Source organism: Salminus brasiliensis, chromosome 7 (genome assembly GCF_030463535.1).
Source record: "Salminus brasiliensis chromosome 7, fSalBra1.hap2, whole genome shotgun sequence".
Taxonomy (NCBI): domain Eukaryota; kingdom Metazoa; phylum Chordata; class Actinopteri; order Characiformes; family Bryconidae; genus Salminus; species Salminus brasiliensis.
Genome location: NC_132884.1, coordinates 28,382,674 through 28,400,532, shown reverse-complemented (window position 1 = coordinate 28,400,532; position 17,859 = coordinate 28,382,674). Strand labels below are relative to the sequence as shown.

At 39.6% G+C, this 17,859-nt stretch overlaps 2 protein-coding genes across 3 annotated transcripts; both read right to left on the bottom strand.

Annotated features, from left to right (window-relative positions):
• Positions 1-440: 440 nt before the first annotated feature.
• slc48a1b (solute carrier family 48 member 1b) lies at positions 441-4,840 on the bottom strand. Its single transcript, XM_072683060.1, has 3 exons — positions 4,393-4,840; positions 2,931-3,098; positions 441-1,774 (listed from the first exon to the last, which is right to left on the bottom strand). The coding sequence occupies exons 1-3, from the start codon at positions 4,520-4,522 to the stop codon at positions 1,638-1,640; spliced, it is 435 nt and encodes a 144-aa protein (XP_072539161.1). The 5' UTR covers positions 4,523-4,840; the 3' UTR covers positions 441-1,637.
• Positions 4,841-5,851: 1,011 nt separating this feature from the next.
• On the bottom strand, positions 5,852-16,190 carry bin2b (bridging integrator 2b). Of its 2 annotated transcripts, none has more exons than XM_072684403.1 (12): positions 15,958-16,190; positions 15,104-15,184; positions 13,958-14,012; positions 12,504-12,598; positions 12,329-12,424; positions 10,980-11,087; positions 10,799-10,884; positions 10,044-10,119; positions 8,919-9,001; positions 8,122-8,710; positions 7,931-8,026; positions 5,852-6,668 (listed from the first exon to the last, which is right to left on the bottom strand). In XM_072684403.1, the coding sequence occupies exons 1-12, from the start codon at positions 16,060-16,062 to the stop codon at positions 6,555-6,557; spliced, it is 1,584 nt and encodes a 527-aa protein (XP_072540504.1). In that variant the 5' UTR covers positions 16,063-16,190; the 3' UTR covers positions 5,852-6,554. The 2 variants fall into 2 exon arrangements, with proteins under 2 accessions (XP_072540504.1, XP_072540505.1); XM_072684404.1 differs by lacking the exon at positions 15,958-16,190 and adding an exon at positions 15,364-15,514.
• Positions 16,191-17,859: the final 1,669 nt, after the last annotated feature.

Genomic DNA, 17,859 nt, shown 5'->3' with positions numbered 1-17,859 from the left:
TAGTTATGAGCTGTTTAGCAGCATTATATTAATATTTCTGTGAACTTAAAAATGGCAACATTTAAATTGGGCAACAATGGCAAATTTAGTTATTTTTCATATGTTCATGAAATAAGTATAACAAAAAGATAATTTTGCTTGGATGATTTTATAGATTATGCTGTTCTAACAAGTCATTATTGACACTTAATATCCTGGTTGTGCACAAAGGTTTATTAAAATTTTAAAATACTTGACTTTTACTCAAAATAATACAAAATCATGTACTAAAAAATGCAAACCATGTAAATACCTGTATAAATGTAAAAATACCTTAATGTTTACCAAAGTATTATCACAGTATTTGTACTTTTACTTAAGTATGTGACTTGTGCACTTCTGCCACCTCTGTTGAGAGGTCAGACCTTTGCATGCTGCTGTACATAAACTGAAAGTAAATATTCATTTCACAAGTGTATTTTATTAATGTAGTGGCCACATATACATGTACATACAGACACATACATGGTTACGCTGGACAATACAATATTATGGATACATTTATAAAATGCCTTGAGAGACAACTTATAGCCAAAACAGCATTTAAACGTTTAATTTCACAAGTACATTTGCTCGAGTGGACAGTTAGGAAAATCAACCAACTCTCATCTACCCATTATAACAAAAAAAAGCTGTAAAATACATTTCTTTTCTCACTTCATAACATTCACACCAAATAGGCAAATGGCTCCATATAACAAAGTTGACACAAAAAATCCACCAAAACTTCACAGCCTGATCAACAGAACCAGCTCTGTCCACTCTTAACTGGCCAGAAAGTGTAATGACTGCCTGTGGCATATTTCCACCAATCACTGAACCTCAACCCTAACAGATAATAAAGTGCTCATTCACAAGTCAATAGTCATCAAAGCAGACGTGTTTTTTTTTTTATCCAAAAAAGAGGGCCTTTACAACCAAATGGGTAAAGCTACATATATGGTTTGCAGGACAGGACAGGACAACAGAGACAAATGCACATTCAGACATAAAAAAAGATATTAAAAAATGACATTTACAGATAAGATGAGAGAGAGTGAGCACCCTTAAAACATTTGTGAAATATCAATGCTTATCTATGTCCCTTATCTGTTGAAATGGCAAATAAAAATCAGCAGGACCTCTGCTAGAGCCTTTTATGAAAGGTAGAAATATCAAAGTCTAAATAGAAATGCCCACGTTGATCATACTCATTAAAACAATATTGAAGTGCCTGCCAGCACTAATGCGAAAAAACAAGAACCTGTTTATATAATGTGCATTAAGCTAAACGACCATAAAAGTCTGCGTCCACTCTGTAAGAAAAGAAAGAAGGTGAGACAGAGAGAGAGAGAGAAATATGTAATCTTTCCACTAACTGTGCAAGTCGATTACGTTCTTTTGCATTGTCTATTCACAAAGTCTCTCACTATCTTTAGCCTGCCTAGTCTGTTCTTGGCCTTTTCTGCAATCCCCAAGTGATTCATTACTCCTTCCGTTCTCATCAAGTCTCCTTGATCCATCAAAAACCGCCAAGCACTCTCTTATCAACTTGTTAGATAAGTGTGTTTATCTAGTGTATGAAAGTGAGTGTCTTTTTTCGTAAGCCAGTGTATCTTTCAGAAGTCGCTGAGAATCGAAATGTCAGCAAACTCTTTGCGGTATCGATGTGAATACAAGGCCAGCAGGAATGCCCACTTCAAACTCATGAAGCTCCACACACATGACAGGTACAGGCTGTTAGGGTCCTTCAGGGCTGTGAACACAGACACAAACAGTATTAGTCTTGTCTTGTATTTTAATGTTCTACACTAAACAACAAGTGGTAAGTATGTAGGGACTGCAGATGGCTCTGGCCCTTAACTTAAACTGAGAGTCATGTGGCAAGACCATGACCCTACTCACTCTTAACAGTCGAGGTGCTGGTAATAGAGATGTGTGAGTGTGAAGAACCTCTGAAGGTGAAGGTAATTAAGAACATTTAACAGGTTCTTTATGGAACCCAAGGTGTTTTAGTGTAGTTTTAATGTCTTTACTCCACTGTATAATGTTACTACAGTCACATGTGAGCATTCAGTGCATTTTATAATCCTAATGTTTCATTATGCAGTAAACTGCATTACAATCACAAATCAAATGGTTGTGAGATTAGAGATTTACACTCCACCAGTCCACCACTTCCACATATCACCAGTTATGTATATGTGTATACTATATATATATGTAAAAACAAGACTATAAAACTGGATGGCTTTAGACACTCTTCGCCATCATTCAGACTCTTACATTGCAGCTCTGTTTGCAGGCGGAACTGAAGTTTTCCCAAGCAGCCACTGCAATACCATGCATGTCTGGCTGGGACCATATCAGCAACTGCATTCTTCTCAGCAGGAAGCAGATTAAAAGGTACAAACAGAAATATGGCCTGATTGTGGTCCACACTATAGCAGTTCCGGTTCTGTTGCACCACAAGCTGCCTACTACACTGTGTAAAGGTTTGGGCTGGAAGGTCACCAGTTCAATGCCCTGGACTGGCAGAAATTGAGGATGGAGAGATTGAAGGAAGAATGATCTCTCCTTTCTCAACATTCACAGCGGAGATGAACTTGAGCAAGGCACCTAACTGCTCCCTGGTGGGTGTGTGTTTAATTGCCCTATACAGTACGGCTGGTGTGCGTCATGGAAAGGCTGAATTCCCTAGTACACACATCCATATTTATTCATATGTTAGTATTAATATTTGTGTGTTTGGTAATCAACAAATACCCCCACCTGTTGAGACTGTTGAGCAATAATATTAGCCTCACTTCAAGTATTCAATTCCAATGTCCAGCTGTCCCTGAAATACATTATCTGTACATGCAATAAATAAGAGACTTAGACTTTGATCTTGGGAGCTGAGCTCTACTTACACTCCTTACGAGATACTGCAAGACACAGGAAGATGATGAATGCAATTATTGACAGCAGGCAGAAAAAGAGGCCCATAAACAGGAAGATCTTCAAGCCCTTCAGCCATGTTCTCCAGTAGTCCTGCAGGTACATGATGTGTGTGACCAGCGTCCAAAGCGCCAGAACGCCTGCAGAAATGCAGAAACACACAGTGCTATTATTCAAAGAGAGTACAAATATGGTCCAGCTGATTTCCTCTTCTTACTCTCCTACTTCTTTTATTTTTGTGCACTCGACAGCGCTTTGCTTTGCTGTGTCATTTTCACATGCGAGCGTGTTCCTGTGTCGTTTTCATGACAAAGCATTGTCCACTCTGCCAACTAAATGCATTTATATTGCCCTGAGCCTTCTGTATTAATCAACATGATGACCAACACGCGCACACACACACACACACACACACACACACACACACACACACACACACACACTAAGCAGTGTTCTGAGATGGGATTCCCTCATATTAACACACTAGACTTGAACGTCTGAAGAAATGTAGACACTGTTAAGTCCCATCAGTTACGCTTACTCTGACAACTGCTGACAGAGCAAGTTCATTCATGCTCAAAGTACAAGCAGACGGTGAGGGTCAAAGTAATCACTGACCTTATTATACAACACCACAAACGGGGACTGATTTTCTCAGATGTTGGTTTATTAAAAGACTATTAAATGTTACTCATATGCACTTAACTATAGGAATACACAATCAATAACTGATCAAAATAGACTTCTCTGTGTATCGAGACATTCATGGCTGATAAGTAAAAGCACAGGCAGCCCGAGAGGGTTTATTAACAGAGCGATGGGGTCATGATGGGACTTTTTCCATTGTTTGGGAAAACATGCTTAACAGACTGAACACTCTTCTATCATTTGGAGCTTCAGCAGGCGACAAAGTGTTGATACACTGGTTCTCAACACGAAATATGATGCACAATGACTTACTCCTTACTTTGAGGCTTGCTTTCAGTTTTGGGCACCGCTATGTGGTAAAACCCGTTCCATGAGCGACATGCTCATTTTTTTATGATTACAGTGTTTAAAACTCAATGACATTAATATAAAACACTTCAGCAGACAATGCAACACTTAAAACATTCTAATGAATTATTTTGTTGTAAATATAATAATAATAATAATAATAATAATAACAACAACAATAACAATAAAAGCACTAAATACAATACCAGTGTCTAGAAAGGCTGTTATTAGTTTGTCATTGGCCAAAGTAGTGAAAGTGTTGGTACCAGGTGGTAGCTACTACTACAAACAACAACAACAACAACAACAATAATAATAATAATAATCATAGTAATAACAATACTACGTGTCTAGAAAGGTCGTTATATTAGTTTATCATTGGCTAAAGTAGTAAAAGTGTTCGTGCTAGACCAGTCCAGGTGGTCCCGGTGCTCTTACCTGCTAAGCCCCCCATGGCGGCAGTCCACGGCTGTTTGTAGGCGATGTTCCAGACGAGAAAAGCGGAGAAACCGAACAGGACCCCCACACAGGCGTAGCCGAGGCTAATGTACGTCTTATTGAAAGCCATTATGCGTCGTCAGGGCGCTTGTTCTCAAGAAACAGTCAAACAAAATGTCAAAGATCCACTGGGGCTTAACAGTGACAACAGGTACTGTAAAAACACAGCTAGGTGCTAACCGACCCCCCGGCTAGCTCGCTTTGAGTCCAGTCTCTGTGCTCGGTTCGGTCACTGAAACACACCCAAAAAAACAAGGCGAAGCGCCTCGGTCCTGCGCTCCTAGAGAGCTGTGTTCAGCTGGCCCGTCGCCTCCCTTTAACCGCGCTGCTCATGTCAGTTATAGCTCCAATAACAAGCCTTTATTATGCAATTCACAGCCAAGGGGATTCCACACAAGCCTCCAGCTCGCCGGATTTAGATGAAACTGCGACATCTACTGGCTCGGAAGACGCAACGTTTCCCGGACAGAAATGTAACCTAGTCGGGGATTACATTTTTCGTTCAGTGGACAATTTCCATATGTGTTTCAGGACTAGGTTTATACTAAAAAAAAGCTTTATACTGAAATGACAACAACCTAAAAAAACAATTTCCGCTTGCATTGAGTTGCACATGGAGTAAACATTCACAGTGCAGGCTAGAAAAAGTAAGTAAACCTCTGTTAATGAGTCTCCAGTGTTTCACAGGTGATCTGTCCATTAAATAAAGGTACACAGAGGTTACTGACAAATCTGTTCCCGAGACAGACTGTTTAGTGTGACCCATGCCGCAATACAAAGCATACAATACATACTGAACTTTTCTTAGAAAAACACCAAGAAGGAAGCCACTACCTCAGAGGAAAACAAAGACCACCGGGCTGTTCCACAAGGCTTCCAGTAAAACATTCCTAGGACAGATGACACAAAAGTGAACGTTTTTGCACAAATACAAAAACGCTATGTTGGGAGGAAAAACTGCACACTGCACGCCCACACCAAAACCTCATCCCAACTCTGAAGCATGGGGGGGCAGGTTAGTTTGGGGCCTGGATGCCCTACTATCTTTGAGGCAAAAATTCAAAGGTAAATGAAAACATATTACAGAAGAATGTACGTCCATGACCCCAAGCTGAAGAGACTTAGATAATGCAACTAGACAATAATCCAAATCAACTAAATGGCTGAAAAAATGCTACTACTGCTACTGCTAGTACTAATAATCATTATAATCTAAACTGTGGTAAATGGCGCCCCCTGCAGGACATATTACTGCCTTGAACCCAGTCATTTGACCCACTGCAACCCTAAACATAAAAAAACAGACATGAAGATGGATGGTGATGACCTGCAAAAAATGTCTTTACAGAAAAATTTACATGGTCAAATAAACCCATATCAAACATGCCAAAAGTAGTACTTTCAAATTACATGGGAATTTTCTCAGAATCTTTATTGAACGCAAAACAATAGCTTTTGTTTTGTAAAAAAAAAAAAAAAGGACACATAAAACCTTTTGAAAACATCACAGTCAGCATCCAGAATTATTACCATTCTGTTCATTTTTTAAACATTTTTAAGCAGGTCAATAAGAGCACACACGGACCATTTCATTGTAAGTAACTGAGGCAAGTAACCAAATACCATAACTCAAAGACCAGTACAGACAACCACTGTTGTAACTAAATGAGGCACATTTAAGAAGGAAGGGACAAAGACTTAAGTGTATAAAAAAAAGACAAAGAACATTACTGAAGCAATATTTTTCTATTATAAACATAGAAATGTCTTTTAGAAACGTTACACATCCCTAAAAAGGGGAAATTTTGAATAGCCTGACTTGTCAACACTAACTAAGCTCTGCTAATACTGGGAATACAACAAGACAAGATGAAGTTACTGTTTTAGTGTAGACAGCACAAAGATTGCAGTGAATTAGAGGCTCGAGGTAAACCCTACAATCTGCGTGAAAGTTCATGCAGGAACCTGTCTAGAACAAAAATTCAGATTCCAGATTACAGCTTTTACTTGTCACAGGGCAACTGCACAGATCTCCTGTGCTGCCAAATTATGGGCTCAGTCTCCAGACAGCAAACCGTGACCTCAGAAGTTGCAGCCAAGGTCTAGTCAGAGTCAATGCGCTCTAGCATTGTCTCCATGACTATGCCAGAGAGGAGCGTTAGGTCTTTATACTGGATCCAGTCCTGCTCCCTCACCCCCCACACGCTGCCCTCCGGCTGTAACAGAGGATCCACACAACATTTATTACTCTTTGACAAAATGTTTGCACACACTTAACAATACTTAACAATACCATCCAAGACTCACAAAGAAAAGGCAACTTACAGTGTAATCAGGAATCCTGTAGTACTGACCAACAAGTAGTCTCCATGGCCAGTACTAGGGGTCTTTTTTATAGAGATTTATTATCATTACTTGTTGATATAAATGATTCTGGTAGTGTGCTACAGTTCCAGGACGATATCATGAATGACAGTGTTTTTTTGGAGAACTTGGGACATAAATACATTACCTGATGTGTGTGTGCCAATCAGATTTTGAACTATACCTATACTATATTGGTTTTATAATAGTAATAATATATACGCATATATTCCATTAGCACATTGCTTTAGATATAATATATATTAATACACATTAATCAGCCACCACATCTGCATATCATCCCTCTTGTGACCTACTCAGATCTGGCCACTCGAGGCTTGGACTCCACAAGACCTCTGAAGGCGTTCTGTGGCATCTGGTGCCAAGACCTTCTCAGCAGATCCTTTAATTCCTGTAAGTTTTGAAGCGGGAACTCCAAGGTTCACATCAATGAGACTTTGATTCTCTGATTGTCCTCTCTTAGACCACTTTTAGTGGGTAATAATCACTGCTTAGCAGAATAAACCCACAAGACCTGCCTGATTTTTGGAGATGTCCTGACCCAGTCGTCTAGCCATCACAATCCCCTGTCAAAGAGGATCTGATTCTTAAGCTTGCCCATCATTCCTGCTTTTAGCACATCACCTTTAAGAACTCTTCACTCGCTGTCTAATCTATCCCGACCCTTGACAGATGCCTCTGAAGATCAAGATAATCAATGTTTCTCACTTCACCTTTAATTATTGATAATGTTATGGCTGATTGGTGTGTAATATCCAAAGCAATGTTATACATATTTTATCGTCGCTGTTAAGTAAGAAACAGCATCTTCATTTTTGCCTTTTTGACATAATTTGAATCCGGCAATTCTCCTTTACATGATATCAAACTGTTCATGATGAATGGGCAAATGACTTGGAATAAAATCTTTTTATACTGACTTCCATTTAAGTTGAGAATTGTTCTCCCCTTCTCCTGTAAAACCATGCAATTTTGGATTTTCCGTGTGATTTTTCGAGTGAAAAGTATAATGTAGTTGTATAGTGTATGGGATCATCCACACACATTGTTTCATACTGAAGTAGTATATGCAGTACTCTGCTCAAACACTCACCTTTTCCTCTTCATCAACATATATGAGAAGAACATCTCCTTTTGTAAACAGTAGAAGAACACCTTCATCTGATTCCTGGTCCTCCAAAGCGATAGCCTGAAAAACAAACAAACAAACAAACAAAAATCCACACATTACTAACTAAGTAATAACATACAACCTAGAGTTACAACAGAACAACTTCCTTTTACCTTGTAAAGGAAACCAGGAGGGTTTGGAACAGCCTCTTTTCCTTCTGCTTCATTCTCTATTTTCAGACTTTTCTGAGAGGCGAATGACCGGCTGGCAGGCACAGGAGCTGCTTTATCTTTCTCATTCTCACTGAGTGCAGGCTCAGGTTCCTCATCTTTGCCCTCAGACTGTGTAGCCTCTGATGTATGAGTGTCCTCAGTTGATGAAGCGTCCATACTTTGTTCTTCTTCATCTTGCTCACTGGCAGCTGAACTTCCTGGCTGCTCTTTATCGAATGACTGTACAGACTGGTCATCAGCAGTTTCTGATGTGCTCTCATTGGCTGCCTCAGGCTTTACTCCATCCCCCTCTGAGCACACAGACTGTCTATTTGGTGTGTTGGGTACACTGTCAATTGAGCTGAAGTCATCGGAGTCTGATGTTTCAGCTGCTGTGTTTTCAGCCGGAGTAGAGTGTGTGTTTGTGTCTTTGGCTGCAAGTTCTTCAGGCACACTGAGCTTGCTCAAACCCGGATGATCAGCAGGGAAAGCTGTATTACAGGGGATGGGCGCGGAGATGGTGACAGATTTCCTCTTCTTGGATTTAGTACTAACAAATTTTGAAAAAACACAAAGAAACAGACATGAGAATGTGCATAGGGGATATTCTCACTTAATTTGCAAGATTTTCAAAAGTATTATCAGCTCTACATCACTGCAGTCATAAGAATTGCATGGATCTAGACAAAAGGTTAATGTTAATGAAAAAGTCTGATAACATCAACTACATTATTAATAAGGAAACAAAAACACTCTACCTGTTGAGGCCTTTAACGATAAAGGTTTTGGTGGAGTGCTGCGTCTCAAGCTTCTTCATTACATTATACAGGTCATGATTCAACTAGAAAAGAAACACCAGCAGTCAACTTCAGTAATTTCATATCTAATAAAAAAGACAGATATACATCCTGAAAATTTAAATATTAAAAAGCACTACAAGTATGAGGAAATGATTTGTGTTAGAGCCAATACTGGAGGAAAGGATCAACAACACCCAAAAATTAATAAAACATTCCAAAGTATACTACACAGTCATATCAGAACATTATGACTACCCACCTAAGAGTGTGAATAACCACTCTTGTCTTTGATTACCCAAACAAGACTCTGTGGCATGGACATAGGTGTTCACTATAGAGGTTAACAAACAATGGTCACAAAGGCAATCTCAAAGGATGCAATGTGAGTGGTGTTCAAAAGTGCATGATAAAAGGGTACCAGAAATGGCCAGCTTTGTGGGAAGTTCTAAAGCTGCCTTATTGAAAGTGTGCCGAAAATGGACTTCTCTCACATCGAGTGCCTCCCAACAGCATAACAGTGGTTCCCCACAGGTCACTCATACAGAGTGGAACGAAGACTCCGGCGAGTCGTACAGAGCAATCAATACGCCACAGTGGATCAGTTAACCTCTATAATGAACATCACCTAAATCAGACCAAGCCATGAGGACACTAGCGAGATGTCAAAGCCAAGAGTGGTTGTTCCTACTATTAGGTAGGTGCTTATAATATGCTGATATGCCGGTGTATAAATGTGTATCTATTTATTGTATTTATCTACTTGAAACTAACACACTAGAAACAACTATAGACTTGAAACTAACCATTTTCTGCTGTTACGCAAAAGCCCTGTATCTCCAAAATTGCAACTTTGCAGGAAAAGGAAAAATAAAATCCTAACTTTCAATGGAAGGTTGGAAAGATTTTATTTGAGTCATTTGGAGTAATTCTATTGGTTCTATTGGAAATGTTCAACAACTGCCAGATGTCAAAAAGTGAAAAACTAAATACAGATACAAAGTTTTGTTCAACCAGCAACAACATACTTCTTGATGGCTCAGAGAAATACATGCATGCACAGTCACTTATTAGATGCACACCTACCACACTCATCTCCTTGTAAAAGACATCCCTCAGGTTAGAGATGTTCTGAAACACTGTCACATAACAGCCAATGCGACTGAGAGAGAAGATAGACAGAAGACAGATTCACATATCCTACACACACAAACACACACTATTGTTCAGTGAAATAACTATTCAAGAGTTTGGAATGTTTTTTTTCCCTAGAACACTGAACCAATCTGGTTGCAGATAAATGTAGAAAAAGAATTTACTGTTCTAATCACACAGTCCCCAACCCTGGTCCTGGAGGCTAATCCTTGGAGGCTAATCTATTCAAATCTATTTTTTGTTATATTTTTATCACCATAATATATCATATGGCCCATTTTCTTCAAACACTTGTTAACCACAGCTGCATACACTGTGCTAGAACCATCTACATTCACAGACCTAACAACATGTAGCAAACCATATGTAGGGGGGGGGTGGTTTTTGATACATATGAGGTTATGTTGGTCTCATTTGTTACAATTTACTTTTTATGGCAACATTTACTTTATCACATTAGGACTGAATGTTCCAGATGGTGCAAGGCTCACTGATTAGAATATATTTTAAAGTGGCTTTAAAGAATAGGGGAATTAGCTGCTTGGATGTCATTCTCTCATCTGTCACATGTTTGTAAGAATTTTGGTTGATAGCTGAGCTTTTAAACAGTCCTGATAAACTGAAAACTGGGATCGAGATGATTTTGCCTTATCCTCCTTTTCTCTGTAAGATCAAGTAACACTGACCTTTGATAAAGAACAGGCAGTTCCTCTCGCAGTTCTTTGTTGATGTCCTCAAACACGCTCTGCGATTTGTTAAACTCCTCCTCAGCCTGAGGAACACAACCAACCATCACAGTCAAATAACAACATCATTATCATCATGTAAAAGATTGTTAAGCCGCATTTTAATGAAGCGGTTGCTCACTTTGGCTATTTTGGCGTCGTCTTTCTTCTTGGCATTCTGCAGTGCCTCCAGATGGTGGCGAGCAGAATCATAATCCACCAGCTTGCGACCACGTTTGGCCACTCGTTCCTAAAGAAACACTGCACACTTAGACTTCTCCAAAGAGGGCTAAATTAAAAGCTCTTCACTTTCAGTTTCCACACTAAACACCAGTCTCTCCCACTCTTAACTGTAGCATACACTGTTCATGATTTTCACTGGGTAATTCTGATTTTTTTAACAGCCAAATTTGGGGGTCAATTTTTATTAACCTTCTAAGCGGAATATTTTGTGCACATTTCCATTAGGTTTTTTTGCCACGCGTGATAAGTGTTTCAATTCTTTCCACTTGGCTTTTCAATTCTTTCTTGGCTATATCCAAGACCCAACTTTCCGAAAGGAAAGTCAGGAAAACACCCTTGCGAATTTGAAAGCAGCTGACAGGACTTCTAGTTCCTGTATGTCTTTTGCAATAGCTATAGTCAGGCGGCAATCAGATTGGTATGTTATTAGCTTGCAGACGGCTCACAGTTTAAATCGGGATTACGCTACCCAGATTTCAGACCCAATTCTCAGGCTGGCTGTAGTCTGCAGATTTTTACATCAGTTGGAATCGAGTGTGTGGGGGCACAGCCTTTTTGGCCTCCCATTCGCATTTCAGAACAGTCGTGGGCACATCACTCACCTGACTTGGAGCACAATGTTGTAGTTTATACTGCTCTGAAAGGGTCCCATCAACGGAGCATGAAAAGTGCAACTTTTAGGCTGGTATTACGCAGTTTCTTATTTTAATTGGACATCCCAAATAATGTCCTCAAATAATGTAGAAGCTACATTTTAGTGTTAGTCCATTTAAGGTGGAAGAGAAATTTGTATAAATTTGTACAAACTTACCTCCTCTTCCCTTTTGCAGACTGTACAGACCATGCTGACTCAGTCTTCCCACCCACTACCTCACCCAAAGACACTTTTTACCGTTCTTACGTTTTGAGTCAGCGCAATAAAGAGAATGCATTGATGGCACATTCCCGCAGGAACACGCCTCCTTCAGTCAGACTGAGTGGCAAAACCTACTGCAACACGGCTGTGTGTATTAGGGAAAATGGCCAAACTGGGAATATCACAAGCAATTGTCTGCTTAAGTTAAAGGAAGTCAAACTCAACAACAATCCCAACAATCACAAACGTTTAAAGAAAAAAAAACTCATATCTGAGAGCACAAATTTGAGTGAATGGTATACAGATCATGTGATTTTCACAAGTTAATTTCTGATACTTGGAAGCAATTCTCTAAGGGGGGGGGGGGGGGGGGTAGTATGGAATATACTCACTTTGACATCTGGAAACTGGCTGGTGTAGTTCTCCATTGTGCGGATAATCTGATCACTCAACTTCTCCTCATAATCGTTCCACAGCAGGTCCTCACTCTAGAAGTGAGAGAGAGAGCAGTTTCATTTCATGTAGGACTTACATATGCAGTGATATGTTCAAGGAAGACTTGCTCACCTCCATAATGGTAGACAGGTCCTCTACACCCTGCCAGTCTGACTCATAAACGTCTGCAAGAGTCTGAGACAGACGTTTGGACGTTTCATGCATCACTAGAAAGCAGGAAGAGCAAAAGCACACAACATCAGGAATGCCACCAGGAACAAATGGCAAACAGTAATGTAAGTGTTGAGCCTCAAAATCTTTTTCTGTATGGATTGATGTGCTACCAACAAGAAGGCCAGGCTACATTTTCAGCTTTGTATGCCATTTACAAATGTTGTATAAGAAAAACAGCAAATATACTACATACATCATACATAAGTAAGTAACACTGTACATTCAAATGGTTTTGTTTAAGTGTGTTAAGTAGGCTAGTTTTTAACTATATCTGCCTTTTGTAGCTTTCTCTGCGGTTGCCTGTACTTTACCAATACACATGAAAATAAAGGTCATTTTCGTTGACCTAATTATATACGTTCTCAGAGTTGAACTTTGTATATGATATGAAGTGCTGTAACACCTCTTCTACACGAGGACTACACCCATACACCTACACATAAAGAGTAAAGGAAAAACAGAGCACAGTGAGTGTAAAAACATGCAGTGGTTTCCTGTGCAATCTGAAGTGAAGACTCTCTCACCACAATGTAAAAGTATTTTTAATCTCTTCATTTTCAAACAGGCTGCTGTATTTAGCAGGATAAGACCATGGCCATTACTGATACACTGTAAAGGTTGGCACATGCCGTTATAGACAAGATTTCACAACAAGCGTTTCAAACACTATTAATAGCTTGCATTCACTTCCACATCAGCTTTCAGCCAGAGAAGAAACAGAGAAACACAACCAGCTCCATCTTCCTAACAGGCACACCAGCAAGCACTCTTTAAAGCAGTGGTCTCCCACCCTACTCCTGGAGAGCTACCTTCCAGCAGGTTTCAACTCCAACCCAAATCTAACACACCCCATTCAGCCAATCACTGACTACTTGAAGGCAGTAATTAGCCTGATCAGTTTCCCAATAAAGGTATTTCCTGTCTGTTAATGGACGTGCCTTTAACCTCTTGTTTGGTAAACTTCATGTCCAAATGTATCCAAGCAATAGTTGGATTCAACCTTTGAATAAGGGGATTCAGCTGCCTTGAGGTAAACTGAATGTTTAATTATAAACAGAGCCTAGTTAGGTCTGCTTAATCGGAACTGAGTGTGGGGCAGTGTGAGAAACATTAAATATAAACTTTGTACAGCTTGTGATTGTATTATGTGTGTGCAAGCGTTTGGTGCATTGCATCTTGCGACATATCACGCATCTTGAAGTTGTCTTCAAGCATCGTATTACGCATTTGTCATATCAGTCAACATCAGTGCCCTTCGTTTCAGAAGAAATGTTGAATAAGCAGGTGTCTACAAATGTCTGGACACACACAGCGTATCAGCAGCTCAGGTCTAAAGCAGGTGGGTACCTTACCTTTGACAGCATTGTAGTAGGCTTTTACATCCTTGTACAATTTGGTCCCATCCGTCTGGTAGAAAACAAAAGCAATGCGGATATTAACAGAATTGTACAAGCGGTATCGTTACTTTTGTTATCATTATTTGCAATATAAACACTGTTCTGCATCATCCAGGAGAACAACAGTTCTACTCATGTGGTAGCTGCATAGCATTAGGAAACCCTTTCTTTCTGCAGGTGAAAATCTGTAGAAAATAACACTACAATGCATCAGACTTTGATCAGGGAATTCAGTGCAAGATTAATTTCAGTAAGACACTGCAGCGCAACTGTAAATCGTAAACAAATAAGGTCTGTTAAGTCTGTTCTGACTGAATGACAGCATTCTGCCTGTACAAGAGTGACGCAAGGTAAAACGCTAACTGCTGCATAATGCTTTAATAAATGTGAAGTAGATAAAACTGGATAGACGGTCCTCAACAAGGTTTCGCTCGAGTCATAACTATGCATGTCCCAGTACTTCTGATAAGGGCTTGTATGCTATGTCTTTCACCGGGGTATTTAAGGCCAGGTTTGTGGTTTTTCGGTTGTCTGTAGCTTTCTATTATTTAACAGTAAGACTAAAATAACTGACATGATCCCATTTCTTGCTTTGATCACATCATCTAGCCCAATCAATCTACTAAAAAAGACCTGCCCATTAAACAAACTATGACACATGTTTAGCGTCGGTGCAGGAGCGAGAGAAATAAAGGGAGAGGGTAAGAGCATTCTGACAAACAGTATGGGTGGAGGAGTTTCCTGTGATACATTTGCTACTGTTGACACAAGAAATGACATTTACTAACAGTTCTGATACGCTGGATTAAATTTAGGAGCTAAAAAAAAAAAAAAAAAACTGGCCCCTCGGCTTGAATCAGATTTTCAGACAGAGGTCTAGAACTTAAGTCAAAGCCAACTTTACTTTATACAGCAAATATGGCATACATTAGACTAACGAATAATCCTGGAACCTCAAAAAATATCTGTTATCGTGTAAATCCCAAAGAACGACAGCATTGCATGCTGTGTTGGCCTAGCACTAGAGTACTGCTAATGTAAACACCCTCCTTCGGTGTTACTGCATGGACCTCTACACACATCCGAACATGTATACGTTACCTGTTGTTTGTTCAGACTGGCGGAGCACTGCTCAAACTGTTCATCTTTCGTCTCCATGGTTTTTCCGAGTTTCTGTAAGACCTGCATCACAAAACGCAAACACCTCAAACACAGACCTCATGTTTAGACCGGGACACTTCTTTAGTGATGTGAATGTTTTCCAGAGGGGAAAAAAAAACAAACAATCAACACTGGAGCATTTCCAGTGAAGACGGACACAGAGTGCTACATCCTGAAGTGTAATAAATTCACAAACTAACCTATCCTAAATATTGTCGCGGTCATGAAAAACCCCAGATCTCCAGGTTTGTTGTTTTTCACTTTTTGACATTAATTTATGATCTAGCTGTTCTTTACACAATGCATGATGAGTGGACCAATAGAAATGCTCCAGGATGCCTTGGAATACAATCTTTTTCCCCTGCAAAGATAAGAAAGTTGCCATTTTGGAGATACAAGGTGCCAATCATGGAATAAACAACATTAATAAGCAACATTTACTAAGCAGCTTTAGCTAGATTATTATGAAGATTTTCCTCTTGTAGTGACCAGCATTTTTAATAACTATTTCAAAACAGTATATAAAGAATATTGCCATGGCAACAAAGCTAGGAGCTAAGTGAGAGAGTCATGTAGAGAGGGAGGAAGTGAGGGCAGGAAGCAACAGACTTTTTCAGTTCAACAGTTTCCACACAAATAATAAAGCACTCGGGCTCTCCGACGCCTCACTAACACAGCCCTGACTTTCTATATTCATGACCAAATCCATGCCGTCCATGACAGAAGCGCTACTACAGATAAAACAGCAGAAAGTCAGTGGCTCTGATTTCTTATGACCCATCCCAGGCACATACCTTCTCCTGAGCCCTGTTCATTGATTTCTGAAAGCGCTTAGCCAGGATGCCAGCTCCGGCTCCTAGGTTGCCCCCAATGTTGCCCCCATGCTTACTGTCAGCCATCTTCACTTGTTCCTGTCAACTCTCAAACGCACTCAAACTTTCTCCTCGATGCCTCTTTGCTTCCTTTTTATGTGGTGGCTCTTGTGACTTCCTTCAAATGCTAGTATGGGCGGGGTGAGGAGGAGAGGGGGCTGAGAGAGCAGACGAGTCACCAGCTGCGGGCTGCCTCTATCTGTTGCGACACGGCGCTCACGGCAGGCGCAGGCGCAGGCGCTCACAGTGCAGCTTCATCATGTTCAAACTTGAGCGCTGAACCGGGCTGATGACTCTCTGTGCTTAGCTGGAAAAAGATAAACCACGAAGCGTCAGCGCCACTTATCTCAGCAACGTCTCTGAAAGTAGTACTAGTGTTTAGGAGGAGTGAATTCCAGAGGAGTGAATTCCTGGCCCAGCTCCTCTGGTAGCGGCTCAGTGCTTCCCTCTGCGGATGTGACGTGTAATTAGCCGTTTAATTAGTTGGTTAGTTAGTTAGCTGGAAGAATGGCTGTACTAGCTTAGTCATTTCCTGTGAGTGTTCGCGATCTGCTTTCCTGTTCACTTTCTTATCTACGGTGATTTGTGCTCCTGTGACTGAGACTGATGAATTTATAATTTGGAGTTTTGTCAATAGCATTATGGCTGCCTGGCATGGGAGCTGAGCCCCAGTCTTACAAGACTGTCCACTCGACCAGGTGAGGTCTGTCTGTGATCTACCGGTGCCGGTTCATCATAGTACAGTACGAGTATTACATACATTAATATATGATATATTAACAGATGTATTAATACAGAAAGGCTGTAAGTCATCATTTCTTTTTTTCCTATACATTTTTGTGTTAGGCTATGAAGACCCTCACATGTATTTTTATACATAAAATATAATTATTTTAATTATTAATAAAATGTATTAATTTTAATTATTGCGTTTTTTCGTAGTTGAGTAATCGGAAGTCCACAAATGCCATGAGTTCATTCTAATTTTCTGTACTGCTTTTTTTTTTTTTTTTTTTTTTTTTTTTACATAATATTATATATAAATATATTATAATACATAAAAAAACAACTTATCTTGAGTTGTGCATGTTGATATCATGAAAAATAGAACTGAAAAATAGAACCCATGGCCTCACTGGACTCCTGTAGATTAAGACAGGTAGGCCTACTGTTTTTATAGGACCATTTTCCAACACTTGCTTGTTAATAATAAATGACTTAAAATGATACTTTATGTGATACTTTACATATACTTACAGATACTCTACATATACTTACAGATACTTATATATATATATATATATATATATATATATATATATATATATATGTGTGTGTGTGTGTGTGTGTGTGTGTGTGTGTGTGTGTGTGTGTGTGTGTACATTTCAAGTTTTTCTTACATTAATTTTATTTTATAGAGTGTTTATTTATTGAGTGTTTATTCTTACACGAACGGTTGCAAGTGTAACAACTGCAATTTCCCTCCTGGGATTAATAAAGGATTTCTGATTACTTTCATTAAGTTCAATAGCCATTTGTTTGTAATCCACTTATTTAAACACACATGCAATAAAATTACACATTGCATTACTCTAGACTGAGTTTGCAGTTTGTGAGACACGAGTGTACTCAGATTTTCACCTGGTAAAGCGGTTCGCTGGTGTTTATAGCATGACTTGAGCGATGCCAGATCTTCACCACAAGTGGGCGGTGTTGGCTGTGTTTTTATCACCATGCCGGCATGAGAACCTACACATCTAGGAATGTGCTGAATGTGCTCTTTGTATGTCTCCCCAAATTCATGTTTATATTATCTACTGTATC